The sequence below is a fragment of the Orbicella faveolata genome, unplaced genomic scaffold, assembly GCF_042242905.1.
Source record: "Orbicella faveolata isolate gen_17 unplaced genomic scaffold, um_ofav_v1 contig_24, whole genome shotgun sequence".
Taxonomy (NCBI): domain Eukaryota; kingdom Metazoa; phylum Cnidaria; class Anthozoa; order Scleractinia; family Merulinidae; genus Orbicella; species Orbicella faveolata.
This window is the reverse complement of record NW_028301552.1, coordinates 3,551,759-3,575,212: the sequence shown is the minus strand read 5'-3', so window position 1 is coordinate 3,575,212 and position 23,454 is coordinate 3,551,759. Positions and strand designations below refer to the sequence as shown.

The window sequence follows — 23,454 nt, the reverse complement described above, 5'->3', positions numbered from 1 at the left end:
CGTTATCACACACCCTGTGGCATCCACCAGGCGCCGTATCGCTTTAAATCACTGTCCACCCAATGCCTCTAGGCTGAGGACTAACAAAAGACACTAGCGTTGTTTTTTTATGGAACGGAAAAGGACGTTGTTGCGTTTTCCCTTTATTGACTAACACTTATAGGAATAGGAAATCTCATATATCAAGCAACATTCTTTCGCAAAACTTGATATTGAGAATTATTGTGAGTGTGCAAAACCCATTGTAAGCTCACTTTAATTAATGGTTAAACCACTAATAAGAGCAGGAAATCCAAACTTTGAAAACAACACATGCAATAAATAGGAGTGTTTGATATGCATTAAAAGGAATTTATTTCCAAAAGATCATAACAAGTGGCTTTTTACTATACAAATTCAGTTACTGGAACGTTACAACAGCAAGATCAAACATCTTGTTTTCCACTCGACGATCGCGGCACTAACTATACACATATTTGTGGTCTGCCATGTGCTATTTTGCCGTAGAGTGAGTCGTTTATACAATTAGCGTTGTTGTAAAGGTATGTGTTTTTCAGTTTTCCTATCAAGAAAATCAAAGAATCAAAGTGACGTTCAGCATTTGTGTAAAAGAAACGTTCAGTATCTGTGTAAAAAAACGAAGTGTTTTTATCGTAGTAGAAGCAGTTCCTGTAGCTAATTATATTAGCAAGGTACTTGTGGCTGCAAACATACCGCCGCCTACCGACTATTTGACAACTTATTGGCACTTGGTGTGTTTATCTTGTTTTTGGTTAAACATTCACACACAAGCTGTTGAATTAACTCATCACAAATAAAAGACCATAAAATCCGACACCTAACTTAAAACTGTAAAGCGTTACTTTAATTAGCAGACACAAGTTTCTTAAGGTCTTCGACCCAGCAGCTGACGGGACGAATGGACTTGCACTTTAAGTAAACTTGGGCTCCCATCTTCTTTAAGATTGGCAGATCAAACGTTAAAAGCTCGTCTGCATCCCCTGGGTTATTCATGCAAACAATCACGCAAACCTGTCGACAACGATCAATATTAAATCACTTAACAAGTCTTGGCGAATTCTCTCAGGCTAAAAGGAAAGCTTATAACAACCATTATTTGGCCTTCAATTTAAACGACGCTTTAAGACTGAGACTGAGACTGAACATGTCTGTTACTTTACGCCGGTTGCAAGAGACTGCAACTTTCTTTTTACCTGTCTCTCAGCCACCACTTTCCACAAGTCCACGATTGATCCCAATTTTTTTGCCTCCAGAGAAGATTTAGCTTCTTCGGTCCAGGTCGAAAGAAGATCTAGCTGACTTATCCCTGGTTAAAGAAAAAAAAGGAGATTACTGAAATGAATCAATGATTGATTCTTTCTGTTCACTAAGTACTTTCAAATCGCGCGTGAGCTCCTTGTAGTAGGTTTTTGTTTAAAGACCAGAAAGAATGGAGAGGTCAGGGCCGTAGCTAGTAACGGGAAAACCGAGGCACTTGCCCCAGTTAATTTTTTTTCGTTTCTGTTGTCTATAGTCATCAAGCATGGACATTTACTCAGTCATAATTTTTTCTGGCTACGGCCCTGGAGGCGTGAGTATTTGCAAGAGATGAGAAAATATTGGGATGAGACCTACTTTTTTGGAACATTGCGTTCGTTAAAAGGAATATCTTTTTGACCCTACTTTACCGTTGGATTGGACGTACACATTTTACACCAAATTTATGATAACAAGAAGGATACATGGAAAGAAAGGGTGAAAAGGTTTGTGTGCCGCAGCCGTTTTGTAGCGTCACGTAAAGTTTCTTTCCGAGAATTATACCTAGACAGGAGCCATAATCGGGGACGGAGACCGTAAGCGCGCGCCATTTCTAGTATTGGGGCTGTCCCTATGATATGGGACAATTCAATTTTTCTATTTTTAGAACAAATTGCGCCATCATCTGCGTCACACGCGCGTACATTCTGCGAGGATTTGCGGATGTAGCGCGGGGAAATGGCTTCAGAAATTCCCGAAATGTTTGACGCTTTTGGCCCACAACTCAATACGTTCATGTCTGTTAGAATTTTACTTCAGTGTTTTCGTCGTAAGCTGCTCCAGTTTGCATGAAGTAAGACAGTGTCGAATTTATTTATGTCCCGCTTTATATCACTGACCAAGTTGTGTTCCGCTGCTTCTTTGACTTCTTTTACAAGAGCTCCACATTACTCACCTCTAAGTTTCACATACGTTGAAGATTAACAGCTTTTCCATAACACAGCAAAAACCTAGTTGGATATATTTGGATATAGCAGCGTTTCAGGACTTCAAAGTTTCCCTCCTCTTGCCACACGCTTACGAGGATTTCGCCAGAGTCTATCGCGACCGAAAACTAAAAAAACAATAATTGCAAGTTTGAGTTTCGCCTGAATTGTAAGCAACGCTTGATGTTTTATCAAGGCCCAATAAGTGACAATAAAGTTTATGTCTGTAGATGCTGCTCAGTTTTGTTTGTGTAAAAAACCAACAAATTGTCTGCCGTCGATGAAGAAGAGCGCCCGCCGATGTGTGTTTTGTACAGTCAGTAAAACATGACAAATTGGACTCTCGCACTCTCGTGTGAAAACGTGCTTCGAACTCAGATAATATCTCTAGTTTTCAAATATGTTTGAAAGTTGAAAAATGTTTGAGCACATATTAAAAGCTTAGCTGAAAATATGTTAATACAGCAGAAATAATCGGCAAAGTTACGATGACGCTTTCTTTAATCAACTCGAACAACGATTTCGGTTTTGTTGGTTGCTCTATCAAAACTCCTTGTCTATTTTATCTTCGCAGTGTACAATTTCACTATGTTAAAGAAACACACATGATGTTAGTAGCCTTTTGGCGTTGGTGAAAATTGTTGCAGCATCTCAGTACAAAAGACAACGAAAGAAATCTTTGTCAAGGTTTGTTGACAATTGAAAACACCGACTCGGACTTGAAAGTGCACGCGCTGCACTATGCAAATGAGCTACTCAAAAACTTTTGCAAACTCGCCAAACAAACAGAAACGATAAGGAACTATCAAAAATAGGTCTTGGTTATGATTAAGCATTGTTTGGGAAGCTCTCAAATTAACTCGATACCAGAGTCAGGAGTTTACTTTCATAACTTTTTTTCACAGAGCAAACGCAAAAGCTTACGCGTTCAACTAGCGCGAGCAGATATTATTCATTCACAGCGCGAAATTGAAGTCTTATTTTCGGCCCTGAAAAACTCACCTTTTCCATCAGCTCAGAGCATAAAACGACTTTTAAGAGCCCTTGGACTTATTCCTTGCCTTATTCCCTGCCATCGCTGTGAAAAATCTACAAGAGAATCTCGCAACTCTCACCATTTGATCACGCAACGTGACAACGTCCACGCAAGAGCCCCCGACATGTGCGTGGATCCGCGCGGATATATGACGTCAGGATGGCGCAATTTGTTCTAAAAATAGAAAAATTGTCCCATATCATAGGTGCGCGCGGATCCCAAGACTTGCGGTCTCCGTCCCCGATTATGGCTCCTGACCTAGACCAGTAAATATAATTGAATCTTAGATAATTTTTGGTTGCCATGGTTACCTAAGTACTCCACGCGGGACCGAATAAAGTAGTACAATCCATCATTTCTCACACTCTCAATAGGAGTGGTGTCCAGGCTTTTTCGGCTTCTTTCAGCACAAGTACCAGCAAAATCTTCTTAAGGCCTGAAGGGGGTGACCTCAGTAGTGATTTGAACATGCGCAGTTTGCTGTTTCAAAAGGGTCGCAAAACAAATGTCCAGATCCCCTGGTGAATCCACGCTGAGCACTGGGAAAGAGAATAAACTCGAAAACATGTAATAAAGATTACAAAACTTGGCTATCGTAGCTAAGCTTTTAAACTGATTATTCTCTTGATATTCTGAGCGCTCTTTATAGAGGAAATTAATTATTCTTTACTATTAAGGCCAAATCATGTAATATTCATTCTTGGGACGTCCAGTTCCTTGCATCGACAGGCCCTGACTACTACCAATGACCTGTACTGTAAGTTGCCTTACTCTAGCTAATGTGTTGTAATCTCTCTGTTATATGAAATGTATAGTGTTCTTACCTCCTATTAACTTGTTCTCCCCGCATATCTGCAAATACGAGATTATCAAATACCTTTCAGTTAATTTTAGATTCAAAAGTAAAATAGGAATTTCGAGAAATTAATCGGGCACCTCTGAAGAATTTAAGCCTGTTTCTTAAAGCTGCGAAAACAACATGAATGCCTACAGGCTTGCTCCAAAATTTCTTTCAGACACCAAATACATTCGAAAAGAGAAATGTCATACGCTATAATCTAAGAATGTTCACAAGAATAGCTTCAGCCTAAAATCGATCAGCAGAAAAATAAGAATATTCAGCTTCGTTCGGAAAAACAATATTCTTATATAAACACACAAGAGTTTATAGGAACACCACGGATTTCATACTGCCGTCTCCTGCGGTAGTAACCAATTGTTTCTATTCAGCCAAAATATCAAGAGATAACACGGTCGACTAGTTCTTTCCACGTTCTACGGTTTTCAGTTTCAGTTTTATTATTGCACACTATTTACAAAAAAAAAAAAACTCAACGTAAGATGGTTTAAAATGATATAGGAAAACTAAATACAGATAGGAATTGACTAGAAGAAACAATATCTAATTGTGTACAGTGACCAAAGTAGCCAATGAGCTTTCGAGTTGGTCACTGTCATGCAGATATAAGTTAGCGTTGGCCGGATGCTAAGTTAATTTAAATTAATATTTACATTAAAGACAATATTATTATCATAAAAGAAGAAAGAAATACACAAATGCAAGGTAAAATAAAGGAAAACAATGTCCTGAATATTGTACAGCAGTATGTCACATAGCTAACAGTTAAACTATGGTCAGTTTTGAGTGGTCTATAAGAATCTTTTATCCCGCTTTTTGAAGAGCATGTATGGAAAACGTTTAAGTTCCGGTGGGACAGATTTCCCAGATTTTTATTGCGGAGAATTGAAATGTAGATTCACCATAATTGGTGCGAACTGATGGCTTAAAGAAGTTTTGATTTGCAGCATACCTGGTATTATATGGGTGAATCTCTGATGCAGGTGTGAGAATATTCAGTAGCACAGCTGGGGTGTTACTTTTATCATTCTTAAGTTTATGTGTAAAAAGTGACACTTTTAGTCTGTAAATATTTTCAAATTTCAAAATTCCAAGAAGATTATAATATGGGTTGACGTGTTCTCTGCCATGAGCAAAGAACATGCTTTGTATACAGTTATTCTGCTTAGTGCAGATCTTATTTAATCTAGTTTTGTAAGCAGCACCCCAGCTGGCAAGACTATAGTTTAAGTATGGATAAATAAGGGTATAATATGGGTAACCCGAAAACACTGACCCCCGGGTCCGCGGACTACCCTACGGACCGGTCCATGGACTACCCCTACGGACCCCGTATAAGGACTACCCTAAAATAGTGTAAAAATAATAAATAAAGATTTTACTTACGGGTTGTCTAAAAGATTCAGACTTGTGCAATCAGTCGACCTTATCGCCTGAAGAAGACTAGCAGTAAGCAGTCGAAACGTCGCGATCTACATCTCAAGTGACTACATCGTGAGACAAACGATAATACACTTTATTATTGCATCCACCACGATGAATAACAACAACCTTTTCCTCGACATTCAGACTCGTGTTGGTGATTTTTCGAGTGTTACACTGTGCAAATGTAACAGACTTGGGTTTTTAACACGCCATCCCCCCTTCCAAAAAAAAATGTTTAAAAGCTATTTTCAGCGTAAGGAGATGCCGATAGTAAGAGGGAAAGTTCTTACCTTCCATTCGTGGGTCAATCTGGCTATGGAAGATTTATCCTTAGGCTGTTTATTCTTAGTTGTATCTGTTATTCCGCTGAGCAAATTGTGAAGCCTGGAACGAGTTCACAAACCCACGGAAGAATGGGCTGAACAAAATGGCAGAGGGGAAAGAACAAAAATTTTGAGGCTTCCCGGAGGCTTCCCCGTACGCGTCTTTAGTATACTTTATGGCCACAGCAAAGGAAGCAATGTGTGAATCCAGGTCTGTTACATTTGCACAATGCAACTTTCGAAATTTCGCGGTCACGAGCAATCTATAAGACAACCTGTAACTGAAATATTTATTTATTATTTTTATTATATTTTGGGGGTGTTCCGTAGAGGGGTCTGTAGTGGGGGTCCGCGGACCGGGGTCAGTGTTTTCGGGTTACCCGTATAATATAACTGTTTGAGCATACGAAAATCAAGATAGTGTCTTAGCTTATTAATTATACCTACATTCTTCGCTAATTTATTATTTACATGTTGAATTTGGGGTTCTCACTGTAGATGCTCATCAAGGTATATACCTAGATACTTAACATAGCTTTTGCATTCGATATTGTGGATACTTAAATGTATTTTTTCTTTCATGATGTTATTAGCATATAATTAGTTTTCTTAAAATTTACAGATAATTTATTAATAGCACAGTATTTTGAAACTAACTTAATCTCTTCATTCATTGTAAATTCAACCTCCTTTGGATTACTACCGGTAAAGAAAATATAGTATCATCTGCAAATATTCTAAAAGAAAGCTTCGCAGAGGAGTTTGGTAAATCATTAATATAAAGCAAGAATAACAATGGCCCGGGATTTGAACCCTGGGGAACTCCACATGCAATAGTTTCCATACTGGATTCAATTTCATCAATCTTTACAAATTGAGTGCGATTGCATAAGTAGCTTTTGAACCATTTAAATGGAGTTCCACGGATTCCATAAGTATATAATTTAGAGAGTAGAATATCATGGTTAACTGTATCAGGAGTCACCTCATTAATTCTGCCAATGTTTTCGCTTAACACCAAATTTGCATGTTTTGGTCGACCATCTAAACATCTTAAAGACACTCACACGCTTTCAAGAACTTCGCTTATAATAAAATCCTACCTGAAGAAAGGTTGCAAATAAAAATGCTTACAGTTTTCTCTACCATCATCATTGTATATAAAATATATTAAACATGTTAAATATACCACCACAACTAACCCATCGCGGAATTATAGTGCACCGCCTAAATTTACCCTGGTCTCAGAGGTTTTTCTTGATTTTTCTCCGCATGAGAGAGCTGCGGGAGAGCCGCGAAGCGGTGAAAACACGAGTCGCGAAACTTTGGACTTGAATCTCACTTTCATGCAGACGTCAGGGTCAGGATATGACCCTCGGGCTTGGATTGGTTGATATTTTTACAAACACGCAAATCAATATGACTGGTTCGTTTGATTGATAATACCGAGGAGACGGTAGGGATATCTGTACGGGTCCGCAAATGATCCCAGGACCGCAAATGATCCCCAAATTGAACCGCAAATGATCCCGGACCGGAAATGATCCCCATATTGGACTGCAAATGATCCCGATCAAAAAATAAGGAATGGCATGGATTTATATCAGAGGAACGTGAGAACATGTACAAAAATTATGAACTAAAAAACATGTTTTAGCATTTTACAAAAAAATATTCCACAGTTGCTGTTTTGTTCTTCGAACGGTACAGATCGTTTTCACTGTCACGCAATAAAAAAAAAAAATTATAAATCGAAAACCAACCAATGGCAAAAGCTAAGAAATTGTAATGTACGCTATAGAAGATAACTAAATAAGACACTTCTCCAAGTTTTAGGACTGTGCGTTTCCCCAAACTTCAGAAATTCGTCGTAAATGTTTCCCAGAAATTTACAGAGCCCAGTAAGAAAACGCCATGTTGGTATACATCCTTGGTACACCAATATGGCGGCCGGAATATAATGTACACGTCTGGAACTTACTTTGGCTATCTAGGCGACTGATTTTCAGTACTGAACAAACAAGCATTTACATAAGCACTTTTCCGGCCTAATGCTCTAACTTCTAAAAAGGCTCAAAATCATGAGATAAGTATATTTTCAACAAACTTGATCGTAGCCTTGTGTCACGCAACCTCCATAACCCTGAAATTCAAAATGCTCTGGTTTCCAAACGAAGCAGGCTAATTGTAAACAGATATAAATATACCGCCTCCTATACCTGATGAGGATAAAAGCACGTCACGTGAAGACGATCTATTGAATTAGAAGTCTTAGAAAAACACATACTTGTAAACGTTCTCGACATCCCGGTGGCAAGAGTATCAAACAGCGAACTTGTCAAAACGAAGTGCAAGCCTTGGCCTTGCTTGGTCATGAGGCTCAACTTCATAACTATAGCATGGAAATTTTGGCTTCTTAGAATACTCAAGTTGCCATTTCCGAGGACTTGAAGCCAAAATACGACCAAGGAAAAATTACAAAATAAATTTGTTCATATTTCCAGGGCTACACTAGGTGTTTTACAGAGTGATGAAGCGTTGTAGGCTTGTGGGTCTACTTAGGTGACAGCGTCTTCCTAATAGTTGCTTCATGGTTAGATTTTAGTTTAAAACTTTAGACGAACGCAGACGTATTTCCGGCTGTCACTTGGTTCCGCCGAAAAATAACGTCTGCGAACCCGAGACAGGAAACGATTTCTGTGACGTAATGACTTTTGTTCCTCCTTGGCCAATCACATTCCATGATAGAATGAAACTCGAGTGCTCCTCACAACGAATACCTCGCGCAGTAGTTCTGGGGTTATTTGAGCTAAACTGTGATTAGCTTAGAATTCCCGCGTCACAGAAATCGTTTTCTCGCTCGGGTTCGCAAACGTTATTTTTCAGCGGAACCAAGTGACAGCCGGAAATACGTCTGCGTTCGCAGACTACGTTAATGGCTGATAAAATGTGATTTAACTATAACACCGAAATATCAATGTTTAACAAAGGAGGATATGTAGCATATGTTGCACTGATCATAATTGTACTGAGAACTGCAAAGAAATGCAAGCCAAGTCATGTTTTGATGATTGAGTGGTGATATTCATAACATCGTAGTTAGCAACAAAATTTAGTCGAAATTATGAAAAAAAAAAAAAAAAAAAAAACAAGTTGTAACCCATTATAATTATAAGATGGCTTTAATAAAAACATCGGTATTCACGTACGACAATTCCCTATCCACACCATCCCACCATCCATGCCATTCCTTATTTTTTAGTCGGGATCATTTGCGGTCCAATTTGGGGATCATTTGCGGTCCGGGATCATTTGCGGTCCTGGGATCATTTGCGGACCCGTACATATCTGTCACTGCACTTCTTGAGGTAAATTTTGCCTCTCTACCAGGCGGTGTTGGACACGGTTCACGTGACAGTATTCGACCAATCATATGTCGTCTCAGCTGGCGCAATGGCGTACACATTTTTCGTTGCGAATGGAGAGTAGGTACTTTTTCTAGGAGCTGCTAGTGTAATATCTAGACCAGTTATTTGCCAAGCCTTAAGTGCAGGTAGGCAATTTTTGCATCAGAACTAGTCAATGGAAATCATGCTATGTTGAAAACGTTTGTTTACCACACGCGCTTGACATGGATATTCTTTTAGTCGTTTGCAGGGTAACAGGGATCAGTATTGTGAATTATTTTTGCGTGAAACTTTAGTTCGAGAGTTCAACTTTAAGAAAAGTCCGGCGGGCCCAGACGGGCCCCGCCGTTTTAACGGTCAAAATCGGACTTGAAGTTGTGGCATTTTCCTTGATTTGTCAGATGTTCGCGGTATTTCGCGGGAGTGATTGTGTGATTTCTACCCTTGTTTTAAGAGTATAATTTTGTGGTTCGGCTTGTTCCCTTTATATCTTAATGTTTTCTTGTTATCTTTTCTTTTTTTAGTGCGTATGTCATCCGTTTGTTTGGCCGATGTTCAAGATTTTTGGATCCTGCTTTGGATGCTAGTCCATTAAAGATTTCATCTCATTTTCAATGAATTTTCACTATCATGATCACTGCCTGTCTTGAATTGTAATCTCTAACAGAAATTTATTACTCTTGGATCGGATGTTATTGGTCAGTCAACTATGGCTGATTATTTTGATCTCCCACTTCTTTATGCTTGTTTTCCTTGTAATGTTGTTAGTAGTGGGAGACTATACATAAGCTTAAATCAATAAATAATAGCTGTTTCATGTGTATAGTTTCGCATAATTGTCAACCCACCTGGAGCAGAACGGGCCAATGTGTTTGAAGCAAATGCTGAATTACCAACTGGTGTTTTAAAAGACTATGGGCTTGGAATTAACTTTGCTATCATGATTTTCCAAGAACTAAATTTATCCACTTACACTGTAGTGATCAAACAGGGAAAGCTACAGCATGCTGCTGTTTAGGATATTAAATTTAGAATGGAATAGACCAAAACAGAATACATAATGACACAATGCAAGTGACTACTTAGAAAGCTGCATGGCAATCCCATGTTTTAAGAGCTACTGCAAGTGTTCAATATAGTGCATCTGCTTTTATTTTAAAATGCTGTTACAATTTAGTTATCGCAGTCAAAACATCTCGCTATAGATGATCTAAGATACAGCTACTTGCTAGATTGTTCTGAATTCAGTTGGTCACAGTCATTACGAGTCGACACAGGGAAGTGCTGTGGAGACTGTTTTTGGCAAATTTTTAACAGCCAATGTAGGAAATGTTAGTATCAGTACATGATCACTGTGTTGTTGACCACAGGACTTGCAGAATAATAAATTTTAAACTGACAGATATTTCAAATGACCTACATAGCAGTTTTGGGTAAAGAGCTCCCTTTAGTTTACACAAGTTACATTGAACCTTAAACTTCAGCAGAGGTGTGATATGAGGCTATGCCATGAAGGCATGTCAGGACCATGAGCTATTCATTCATTGCTAATTGACTGTGCCTATCATTCACAATCTTCCAGTTTCATTTACTAATTTATAAGTGAACTTAGTGTTGGCCGCTGTTTCCAGAATATGGTTTTTGTGCTATTTTGCTGGGTTTTTGTTGTGCTTGTTGGTACTTTGCAAATATTCAGCTCTTAAAAAAGCATACTTTGGAATTGAATTATTATTTGCAAGTAAATGTAAGTCTTTTTTTTTTCACATCTCCCATCTGCAATTTTAGTTGCAACCACTTTTAATAGCATGAGGTATATTATTTGTCCAAAGCAGTCATTTCATGTAACTCAACCAAGCCTTCTTTCCATTGAGCCTGATTTCCCTTTTACATGGCCTCACATGTACTGAGAACCAAGGAATGGACACTTGGAGCAAATACAAGTTACATCCAACACCTAAGCACTAGGTGAAGAGAAATCTCAAACTCTCATCAGTTTGAACATTGATATTGCCAGTGGCAATGTCTGAGGCAAAGTCATTTGTAGACCGTTTACTTTAAACACATTCAAGAAAGTTGAGCAAGACCAAAATCGTGTTTATCATGTTGACTACAAATTTAAATAGATCCACACAGTTCATATTTCATCTTGGATTCGTAAAGTTGAACAAGAATTTGCTGGAGGTGTGACCTGGTACAGGGGACCAATACAATTATTTTTTACCACTCACATTGCAGCAAAACATACCCTACTTCTCCCATTAAGCTTCTGCTTTCTTAGCCTGCGTAGCAAGCGTTTCTGTGGTGTTCGGGAGCAAAGAATATTACAGCGCCAAAAATGGAGCGAGTAAAAGAGGGGGGAGGTTCTCGCCCCATTTTCCGCGTAGACAAAACACCGAAAATCCCGTTCCTCGGTCTTTCTTTGCTACCAAACCCCACGGAAACGCTTGCTACGCAGGCTACTGCTTTCTTAATTCCATTTCTTACAAAGTACTTTTATTTCAAGCTGTTTATGATTCCTTTTGATTAATAAGGAAATACAGTGGGCAAAACTCGATTAATCAAGCTTTACACAAGTTTTCAAGGACAAAACATTACTTTGATTTCGAATTATTCAACCATTTTCTTCGTAGGTTTTACTTCTTAGCTCTCTTATCGTCGAACGAAAACATAATATCTGTCAACAACAATGTTGTTGGCCAGCGATACACTCATACACCTCATAAACAAGTCGAGATATCTAAGAAGGAAAGTGCCGTAGGTAGGCTCAATTCCGGCAAGTTAAGATCGAATTCGAAGAGGTCAGAAACGGAAATAATTTATCATTCAACGGTAGAGATTCGATGAACCGCGAAGCTTCGATTCCTAAAATCTTCTGTTCAGCACTGGAAATGGTGGCTTTGTAAATCGAGCAGAAGTCATCTACAGCTATTACTTGGCCTGCGGAACATTTGATATGGATGTCATTCCAGATTTCTTTCAGCATCGGAAGCGAGCGAACCTCCTATAAGTCATCTTTCCACATCACTATCAGCGCGTGGAGATGTTTGCCGTTCAGCGATCAGATGAAAATGAGCTCCAGGGAAAATTTATCCCGGCGTGCTTTGCGAGTCGTGTCCAACACCGCCTGCCTCTCTACTAGGCTTTGAATTTGTTTGCAAAATACTTCAATTCTCAGTTTATACGCGTTCAAGATTCGCCTGTGTTCGACATGGATTATGTTTCTGACAGTGTCTTCGAAGAAATTTTGACTTCGGTACTCGAGGAGCGTTTTCCAGAGATTCAAAGTCTCACCGAACATCAAAAGAAAGCCTTGCTGGTCCTTGCTCGCAGTCATAAATCGCAAGGATGTGTTGTTCGCCATACTGCCAACCGGACATGGAAAATCAATTATATTTCAGTTGCTCCCTGATGTCTGCAAATACCTGTACCTGTCAGGTTATTCATACCCTCATCATGCCACACTTTTGGTTGTGTGTCCTCTGAGTCTCTCGTGGACTCTCATATCCGCGAACTGCGAAACCGTGGCATTCAGTGGCCAGTTTGAGCAGCGAAGACAAGAAGCTTATGCATTTCTATTCGGAAGTCCCGAGTCCTTCTTACAAAACGAGTAAGTGGAGAAACATGCTCCGTAGTAATGTTTAACAAGACAGAACCTTCGCGATCGTTGCGGATGAAAACATTAATTCTTGCAAACACGTGCGTTGACCCCGGGCAACTAGGTCAAGTGATACCACCCGAGTGGAAACCATTAGCGGCTGATAAGCACATGATTGCTAAGTTGCCATTGGTCCCTTTTGTAATTATCAATTTGACGCGTTTGACAGCTGGCGTCTGCATGAAAGTGAGATTGAAGTCCAAGGTAACTAGAGGTTTTTCTTTCTCGCCGCTTCGCGACTCGTGTTCGCCGCTTCGCGAAAAGAAGAAAAATCAAGAAAAACCTCTGGGACCAGGGTAGCCTAAATTGGGCTTATTTGACTAATATGTTGAAGCATCGGTACTAAATATAAATCGATGGTTAGCCACCCTTAAAGACCCGTAACTCTTTCGAGTATCGGCCGCTACTGTCGGTCGACAGATCTGTCATCAGCTATAGACGTGAGAACAGTGGTAAGTCTTACCTTCCAGAACTGTTTGATTTCCACTCCAGTAGTCGTCACAGGATATGCAATAAACGCCTCGACAATATCCAACCATCTTTTGAACAAATGGTTCGGGTTAATTTCGCGAAATTCAATGGTAGTCTCGAAGAAATAGAGTAACCCCATTGCTGTGAATAGTCAGGCCTGAAGGTACAAATTATCTGTTTCATATTAGGGAGGGACCAGTCTGTTTTATCGGCGAGGGCAGTGACAGCCGCTGGGAGGACCGGGGGTTAGGCAATATCCCTCCCTCGTCCCCACCCTCCCCCCAAAAAAATCACGCACAAGAAAAACCGCGAGAAATACTTTGCAAAGCGAGCCACCCAGACGAACGATGTGAAATTAAACAACAAACCGTCGGGCAAAATTCTTGCTCCGGAACATTTGGACAAGCCACCCAAATCAGTCAATCAACACTTTTTATACACGTTGCGCCTTAAGAGCTAAAGTAAGCTCCATCAAAATCTGAACGTGTGTGCAACAAATCTATATAAAAAAGATAAATAAATACCTAAATACATTGAAATAAATGAAGAAGCGTTCTCAAGTCTCTCTTGACTTGAGAATGCTTCTTCATTTATTTTACTTTATCCAAGTCATCATTTCACTTACCTAAATAAATTGTTACTAAAACAGTACAGTTAAGTATATTTATTATTTAATATAAAATAGACCTAATCATAACAAAAAATACTTAAAGGAAAAAAGTTATACTTCCCAACTCAAATACGTTTTCCGATTGGAGGAGAACGTGTCATGTGTCATGAGTCAAAACTCACTAACTCCTTGGGGCGAACAAAACTCACTAACTCCCCAGGGAAACAACAATTTGCACTTTCGATCCGCACGTTATGAGATCGTGCTCCTTGAGACCGCCCCAAATTTGTGTGCCAGCCAGCATCAAACAAACACCTTTTCGCAGTTTGCTCTATTTTCGAGGGTTTCGGGGAAACAAAACTCACTGTTTTCCTTGGAAGCAGTCATTAACTGCTTATTGTTTTTATAATCGCTCCCTGGCCCTCGTGGTACGTCTTGACTAATTTTTAGTCAGTCGTATGTAAATAACGTGTTCGGATCAGGCAATAACTAAATTCCTTTCAGGTGCGTACTTTTCTCCCAAGCTGCTCATTTTCACAGTAATTCAAAGCATTTCTTTTGTTCAAAGCATATTTCTCGTGGCTGGAATATATGTTAATGTCGGTCTAAAAAGAAGTGTAAAATGACACACCCATTTTAGCGTCGGTCGCCATTGCATTGCAAGGAAGGCAACGATGAAGACATCTTCGTTGATGTGCTCTCTTTAGTTAAGTCCATATTTTTTCAATCTATGTGTCCTTATTCAACAAGCTGTTTTCGTTTGGTTTCCGTCATCCGGCTCTCAATTTGATCTTTCAATGGTGTAATATAACTTTCTTCAGTGCTGTGAAAGCTTCGAGGTCCGTTTAGTCTTGGGTGACACCAAAGCTGGAAATAGGCGAAGTTGAAAACAGAATAGCAAACATTTTTTTCATGAGTAACTGAATGACACGCACTCCATAGAAAGAGAGAGGATGAGGAGACGCATTTCTTTCGAAATGGCAACCTTGACCATAACCATACCAGCGCCTGTATCATCGTAGTTAGTACTGCTTTGCTGCTGTGGGGACACTGTTAATGAAGAAACAAATATTGTAAATAGTGTTGAAGAAATCCACAAACAAATTGTACACTGAAGATGTTTATTCTGTTACTCGTCCTTCCGTCGGTTCGGTACAGCTGAAAGTTACAAATGTAAAGCTTGCGACTCGAACAAATATTGAATTACAAAAAAAACAATACAAATGAGCGACCACTTACATATTTTTGGGCATCTTCAGGCCTAATCAAAATGTCAACATCGAGAAAGTAAAAGGCGAAGGTAAAAGCAAACTTTCCGCGTACACACAAACAACGTACATCAAAACTGCTAAGAGCACATGGTCGCAGAAATCACGTGACCCGCCCAAGGGGGGTACAGAGGGGCACGGTAAGGCAAACTGTCTCTAACATCCCGGCCCCTTAAACGCGAAAAGGTAAGCACCGAGCGTTTACCGAGAATTCTACAGTTCAGTGTTTTAACGATCGACAGTCCAGTTTTCTAGTAAGTACTCCTGCTTAAGACAAGTCCGGTATATAGAGTATTGCATAACGCATACAGTTTCACATCTCGCCACCTGTAGACTCCAAAAGGCACAACTTAGTTACAGGCCTGGTCAGGATCAACCAGCTGGTCTTCACTCGGGCCGCTCTGACTAATCCATCCTTTCCGGGGAGGGTCTGAATTATTCGTCCCAGAGACCAATTCTTCCGGGGGGTGTTCTCATCCCTGATCAAGACCACATCTTCATCCTGCAAATTTCTCTTTGGCCGCAACCACTTGTGCCGCAACTGCAAAGTGGGTAAATACTCACGAACCCAGCGCTTCCAAAACTGGTCAGAGAGGAACTGAACATGTCTCCAACGCCTTCCATAGATATCACTCTGGTCAAACCGGCCGGGGAGCAGATGAGGTCCTCCACGAAGAAGTAGCAAATGATTTGGTGTCAGGGGAGTTTCATCATTCGGGTCATCAGATAGAACTGTCAACGGTCTTCCATTCACGATAGACTCCACCTCGCAGAATAGGGTGGACAAGCGTTCATCATCTACGATCTGTTCCCTGAGGATGAAATTCAGCACTTTTCTGACCGTTCTGATCTGTCTCTCCCATATCCCAGCCATATGGGAAGCTGCCGGGGGATTAAACTCCCACTTGATCTCCTTCTGCAGAAAATGAGCTTTCGCCTTGCTATCTTCTTTCCAGCTCCGCATTGCCTCACGCAATTCCTTTTCCCCTCCAACGAAATTAGTGCCGTTGTCCGACCTAACCTTCTCTGGTACGCCTCTCCTGGCGCAAAATCTCACTAAAGCATTGATGAATGAATCAGCTTCAAGACTGTCAAGCTTTTCTATGTGTATAGCTCGCATAGTAAGGCAGGTGAATAAGCAGCCGTAACGTTTCAGTTGACTCCGGCCCCTCTTCACCACAAAAGGGCCAAAACAGTCCACACCAACATAGGAGAACGGGGGGTTGTCTGGCGTTACTCTTTCGACAGGTAGATCTGCCATCTGCTGAACTCCTGGCTTTCCTTTGAGCCTCTTACACAGTACGCACTCCCTTAAGACCCGCTTCACCAGTGGTCTAGCCCCTACGATCCAAAACTTCTGCCTGATGAGGGAGAGTACGTACTCCTTACCAGAATGCCCGCTCTGAAACTCATGAGCTCGTCTCGCAACAAGCCTTGATACGTGATGATTCTTTGGCAAAATAATGGGATGCTGAGCTTTCTCGGGCAGGGGTGCATTTTTCAGACGGCCTCCCACTCGGAGTATCCCTTCTTCGTCCAGAAACGGTTCCAGAATATAGATCGGGCTCTTCTTCACAACAGGCTTTCTTGATTTAAGAACCCCCACTTCTCCTTTGAAGTGCTTGTGCTGAACAGACTTAACGATAGCTGTTTCTGCAGCTTGCAGCTCTAGTGGGTCCAGAGGATCAGCGATTACTGAAGATGGCCTTTCCTTACTTCTCGTCTTCGCTCTCAGCCAATCCCTGCAGCGAAGTAACCAAGCCACACTCCTTTTCAGACGATGCCAGCAAGAGTAACTCTCTATAAAACGGATCATGGGGTCTTCTGATTGTTGTTCTTTATCCACTCTGGGCATGCCGTGTCTCCCCCTATCCCCAGCATCATAGCGCACATTTGAAACGCAACACTTGACTTGATTCTTTACTTCCTCATCTTCACAAGCAATTTCTGGCACAGCTGGATTGGTGGGCCAGGCAGTCTCATCTTGCCAAAGGAATTCTGGACCTCGCTTCCAACGATCACTAGAAATCATATCAAACCCGTTCAAACCTCTGGAGGCATCATCAGCGGGGTTTTCCTTTGTGCCAACCTTCCTCCACTGTCTCGGCAGTGAACCATCATGAATGACAGACAACCGGTTCGCCACAAAAGTTTGGAACCTCTTACAGCAACTGTAGATATATTGAAGAACAATCATACTGTCAGTCCAGAATATGGAGTCTTGAATCTCCAAAGAGAGTTCACGGGATAGCATTCGATCCATTCTCACGGCAATCACGGCAGCAGATAGTTCAAGCCTTGGTATGGTCATCTGCCTAATCGGGGCCAATCTGGACTTCCCCAACAACAGGGAGCAGTGAATTCTTCCCTCTGCGTTCACTGCGCGGAGATACGAAACAGAACCGTAGGCTGACATAGAAGCATCACAGAAATGATGTAATTCACATTTCAACGGCTTTCCGAAACTGGCAGGCACCAAACAACGCTCAACCTTGAACTGATTCAATAGTGGGAGCTCCTCCAACCACTTATTCCACCGCACCTGATTCTCTGGACTCAGTGGATCGTCCCATTCCTTGCCGGACTTACACTCGTCTTGGAAGATCACCTTAGCACGAAGAACAAATGGGCACACCAGCCCCAAAGGGTCGTAAACAGAACTAACTATACTCAGAAGCCCTCTCCGGGTGAACTCTCTCTGCTTACTCTTGATCTGAATGCCAAATTGATCAGTGTCAGTGTTCCAGTGAATCCCTAAGGCCCTCTCAACAGGCAGAGAACTTCGGTCAAGGTCGAGGCTCTTGACTCCATTCGCTCTCTCTTCTACAGGAATAGCCTCCAGTACTCTTCGGTCATTACTGATCCACTTTGTCAGTCGAAAGCCCACAAGCGCAAGCAACTTGCATAAGCTAAGTACGATGTTGATGGCCTCCTCAGTGGTTCCAACAGACTTCAGGCAATCATCAGCGTAAAAATTCTTCAGCACAGTTTGAGTTGTCTCTTCAGGGAAATCCTTTCTGTGATCATCTGCCACGCGCCTCAGGGCAAAACTAGCGCAACTCGGACTCCACACTCCTCCAAACAGATGCACACACATCCTGTAGACTTCTACCTCACCACCAATCTCACCATTCTTCCACCACAGAAAACGCAAGGCATCACGGTGCTTGGGAGACACCCGAACCTGATGAAACATTCCTTCGATGTCTCCCATTACAGCCACTTGTTCTTCCCTGAAACGTAGTAAGACCCCTACGAGATTGTTTGTAAAGTCAGGGCCTTGCAAAACTTCTTTGTTCAGCGATGTGCCACCAAAGGTCACTGCACAGTCAAATACAATTCGCAACTTCTCGGGTTTGTTTTCATTGACAACATTGTGGTGGGGAAGGTACCAAGTCTGTCCAGGCGTCGCACCTATTTCCTCGTCAAGCACTTTCTCTGCATAACCCTTGTCAAGAAGTTCTTGAATTCCGCCCTTGTACTTGGCGTGTAACTCGGGGTCTTTCCGGAACCGACGCGCCAACGACTGAAGCCTCTTTTCAGCAACACTTCGATTATCAGGCAAATTAGGGAGCTTGGACTTAAAGGGGATATCCATCTGATAATGTCCCTCAACTACCTCCACCGACTGTTCCCATATATCAACAGCTCTCTTGTCTTCGACTGAAAACTGTGGCAAACTGTTTGCCAACGCTTCACTTGTTTCGATCTTCCAAAACTGCTCCACCTGCGCATCCAGACTCTCATTGGCACGAGCAAGATTGGAAAGGGCGGACTCTTCAATCAGGCGTTCAGATTCCAAGGGACCATTAAGGGACCACCCCAAGCGAGTCCTGGTGGCATAAGGTTGTCCTTCTTCCCCCTTTCGCAGCTCTAGGGGCCAAAGAGCTTCAGGAACGTCTTGGCCTATCAAAATAGAAACGCCCGATTTGTCAACTCGAGGGAGGCGAAGATCTCTGAGATGAGGCCACTTAATGGCGTCGCTAGCTGAGGCTATACAACTCTCCAAGGTAGGTAGATTGGGCAGGGCGTACACCTTTGGCAGCTGGATAACACTGGTTTTCCCCATCCCACTCTTAGCCGCTGCTACTTCTAGAGCCACCACTTCCACATTGGCGTTTTCTCTACTGTTGACAGTAGTTAGGGAAAGATTCGCCTGTTGGCCTTTCACCCCAAGTTTCTCAATCAAGGCCTCGGAGCAAAAGGTCTTGGTACTCCCTGAATCAAGCAAGGCATGTGTGTAATAATAAACCGTTTGACCCTTGGCTCTCACCTTCACGGGAACAATGGGTAGCGCTAACTTGATCTCCCCTTGTTTTGGTGAGCTGCATGCATGTGTGTGGCTTTCAACTTGTTGACTACTAGTTCCAGGATTAGGCTTTGCCTGCTGTTCGCCAGGGTCCTCCTTTCCAGATCTTCCAAAGGATTGGTGCAACAGTTTAGAGTGTTTCATAGTACATCCTTCTACACCACATATAACGCCCGCTCTGCACTGCTTCACAATGTGTCTACCATCAAAACAACAGAAGCAGAGTTTCTTACCGCAAACAAAACTTAGTCTTTCCCCAGGCGACATAGCTTTAAACCGGGAACAAACACTCAAGACATGATCCCCCTTACACAGCCGACAAACATGCCTTGTAGTCTTAGCGTTCTTATTCTTGGGATCATTGATGTTTCCCTGACTTTCCGGGCTTTGCTGGTCCTCATGGCCTTGCACTCCAAAACTAGATCCTATGGTTCTTCCTGGCCTTCGCGGGCTTCTTCCACTGGAATCCTTAGACTTGCTTTCTGAGACTCCGAACACAGGATCAGTGGCCTCCCGAGCAGCTTCCGAGACAAAATGTGTCAACTTGACAATTGAGGGGTATCTGCCTGTTGCTTCCAAGGTCTTAACAACTAATTTCCTCCATCGACTCTGAAGCGACTGTGGCAGTCTTTCAACAATCTTGACCATACTCCTGCGAGTGTCAATTTCTTCAAGTTTGCTGATGGCTTCTAAAGTCTCCTTACAACTTCTAAGATCATCCGCCAGTTCCTGAAGGCAGTGCCCTTCACCATGTCTTACAATAGGTCCCTCGGTGACTTTCTTAACCCACATTTCAGAGATTTTGTAGTCATCTCCAAACCTCTCTTTCAGCAGCGCTCTTGCTTTCGCATATCCCGCTGAAGGACTCGTGACGGCATAGCACTTGATGACTTTGAGGGCTTCTCCTTTACAATACTGAAAAAGCCTGTTCAACTTTGCGCTGTCATCTATAGCAGTACTTCCAATGCTATTATCAAAACTACGCATGAACATCCAGAACTCTAATGGGTCCCCATTGAAAGTCATAAGCTCAGCCTTCGGCAACTGCATAATGTTAATCATCTGAAGGAGGCGTGGCTCATCACAGACTGTGGAATTTGGACCGACATGCTGTTCTTTGCCTTGTGGAGGGGAGTCCTGACCATTCCCTTCACCATTAGCACATTTAACTTGCTCACCAGTCATCTTCTTCTTTACTTCAACACTGGCTCCTTGAGTCTGTGCATCAGACACTGCGTTCTTCAACTTGCCTGACATACACGTTGGCCAATCTGCTGCGTTTGGATTTAAAGGCGACTTCTCAACTGATTTTCTTATAGCACTGATGCGATCACTCAACCCATCTCTCTCCTCAAACATCTGATAAACTCTCTCCTCAGCTTCAACCTCTGAAATCTTAGCTCTTAAGTTCAACTGCTCTTGGTCATATTGCAATTGTAACTGTTTTTGTTTGAGCTCCAAACCATCTTTCAGGACCTGTGCACGCGCCATCAACTCCGCTTTTCTAGCCGCGGCCTTCAACCGCGCACTGGACGCGGTTGTTGAAGAGGACTTCTTTGTACTCCTAGTTGTCTGACTGATACTATCGTCTGGGTTAAGTTCGTCTTCTAACCGACCATTTGAGAGATTTAACGCACATGACACACTCACGCGGTGGTCTGCTAATTTCAACACTTCACTACAATTGTTTTCAGCTTCGACATAATACAATTGGGCGCTGGGAACCTCTTCTGGCATACCAGCCTTTTCCAGCCACTGAATTAATTTAACATTAAAGTCAAATAAATCCTTAAGAGCTGTTCTCACCTGTTCCAACCTTTTCTGGACGCGATCAACACTCGCTCCACTGTCCAACAAAGATTTTAACTCATCCCGCTTCCTTGTCAGATTTGACGCGTAACCGCCACGTTGTTTTCTCAAGACCGCCATTTTCTCCAAATTGATAGCATATAAATCCAAAGTTACATTGCTCCTTCGAGGCCGAGCACTGACACAAAGATTCTCCTCAGACAGGCTCCTTCGTTGGCCAATTCTACGGTACATTTCGCTAGCAGAACTCAAACCAAGCACGACAAACAGCCAGACCACAAACGTCGATGACAGACTCGGTTTTCAAAATCCAAACATGCAAAATGTAATCCGATGCAGCACACAAGAATACGAACTTCAACCAGCGACCTTTTGCGTGACCACAATCGAGAACTTCAATCCAGAGTTTCCACCAAATATCTGTACGTTCGATGTTGAAGAAATCCACAAACAAATTGTACACTGAAGATGTTTATTCTGTTACTCGTCCTTCCGTCGGTTCGGTACAGCTGAAAGTTACAAATGTAAAGCTTGCGACTCGAACAAATATTGAATTACAAAAAAAAACAATACAAATGAGCGACCATTTACATATTTTTGGGCATCTTCAGGCCTAATCAAGATGTCAACATCCAGAAAGTAAAAGGCGAAGGTAAAAGCAAACTTTCCGCGTACACACAAACAACGTACATCAAAACTGCTAAGAGCACATGGTCGCAGAAATCACGTGACCCGCCCAAGCGGGGTACAGAGGGGCACGGTAAGGCAAACTGTCTCTAACAAATAGAATTGGAAACTTGTTTGTAAATCCTGACTGGTTGGAGGCAGACCAGTTAGCTACTTGAATACTGATGACAATCCATCCAGCGTCAGGGAGGACAATTTAAACCTGGGACCTCCGGACTACAAATCCAGCGCCCTAACCACTAGACCACGCCGCCTCATCATCCCCTTGTCCCCTCCCTCCTCCTGCGCTTCTACTGGAAAACAAAAAAATAAAAACAAAAAAACAAAAAACAAAACAACCCTAAGGCCCCGTCCACACTAGGCCGGAGATATTGAAAAGGCAGCTTTATTTCTACGGTTAGGCCTACTGTCCACACTAATCCGTCTTGAAAACGCAGCTTTATTGATAGCTACGGGTAAGGCTACCTTCGACAATAAAAAACGGATCGAAAACGCTTTTTAAACGGGAGGAGTCTGAAAACATTGGCTTTGCGTTTTAGTATGGACAGCAAACATTTTCAGTAAAAACGGAGCTTTTCGAAAACGATGATGGCACGATAATCACGTGATTTTGCTGCCCGAGATTTCCTCTAAAACAAATCCAAAATGACCGGTGATTGTTGCGTTTTCGCCCTCTCCGGCATAGAGTTGACGGAAAACATTTGATGTGTTTTCAGAGTGGAAACAGCGTTTTCAAATTTCTCCGTCGTACGGTGGTCGGGGCTTGTATTTGTGTTCACTGAGAGCCAATGACTTGTGCATTACTACGACACAAATATAAACGGAATTCACTCCGCTTAGGAAATGAGAGGAAATTTGAAACCATGACAAAATTCGAAATATCGATCAAACGCCAAATGTTTGGGAGATGGCATAGAAGCTAGTTCTTTCAGTTAGCAATACCGGCTGATGCGGTTGTTTCAGCGTTTTATCATTTGAGCTTTGAGCGATTTGAACGTAACTTACTTTACCTTTCCTATTTGAGTGGTTATTTTGTCTAAAATACTGATTAAATCCGCAAATGTAGCAGGTGCCGTTTTTGAATCATAGCTCGGCAAAGACCTTTTCGAGCGACGGGAAAACATATCTATTGGTTGGAGCTAATTCTCTGTAAATGTTTTGAGAAATTTAAACGAGATCATTGAGACAATTGTTAACCAATCTAGGGTGTTGTTAATCTGCTTTTGTGGACTTGAATGACCAATTGTTTTTTATGGAACGGAAAAGGACGTTGTTGCGTTTTCTCTTCATTGACCAACACTTAGGGATATAGGAAATCTCATATCAGGCAACATTCTGTCGCAAAACTTGAT

The 23,454-nt window shown here is 41.9% G+C and overlaps 1 protein-coding gene, 1 long non-coding RNA gene and 1 pseudogene across 4 annotated transcripts in view; 1 reads left to right on the top strand and 2 right to left on the bottom strand.

The window, feature by feature from the left end:
• The window catches only part of LOC149109999 (uncharacterized), a 30,248-nt gene extending 19,540 nt beyond the window's left edge, over positions 1-10,708 (top strand). For both annotated transcript variants that reach the window (XR_016207921.1, XR_016207923.1), the window contains one exon: positions 9,818-10,708. This is a non-coding gene — a long non-coding RNA (uncharacterized LOC149109999). The remainder of the gene's footprint in view (positions 1-9,817) is intronic.
• Positions 331-13,918, bottom strand: LOC149109998 (uncharacterized; annotated as a pseudogene). Its single transcript, XR_016207920.1, has 5 exons — positions 13,412-13,918; positions 4,104-4,131; positions 3,591-3,818; positions 1,215-1,327; positions 331-1,032 (listed from the first exon to the last, which is right to left on the bottom strand). The product of XR_016207920.1 is annotated as an uncharacterized LOC149109998 (transcript).
• A 1,692-nt stretch (positions 13,919-15,610) lies between these two features.
• On the bottom strand, positions 15,611-22,479 carry LOC149109997 (uncharacterized). Its single transcript, XM_089291522.1, has one exon. It carries the CDS (start codon positions 21,647-21,649, stop codon positions 15,611-15,613), a length of 6,039 nt encoding a protein of 2,012 aa, XP_089147648.1. The 5' UTR covers positions 21,650-22,479.
• Between the last annotated feature and the right edge of the window lie 975 nt (positions 22,480-23,454).

What these genes read in the sequence shown, in the direction of transcription:
- LOC149109997 (XM_089291522.1), bottom strand. Translation starts at nt 21,649, where the DNA reads ATGTACCGTAGAATTGGCCAACGAAGGAGCCTGTCTGAGGAGAATCTT.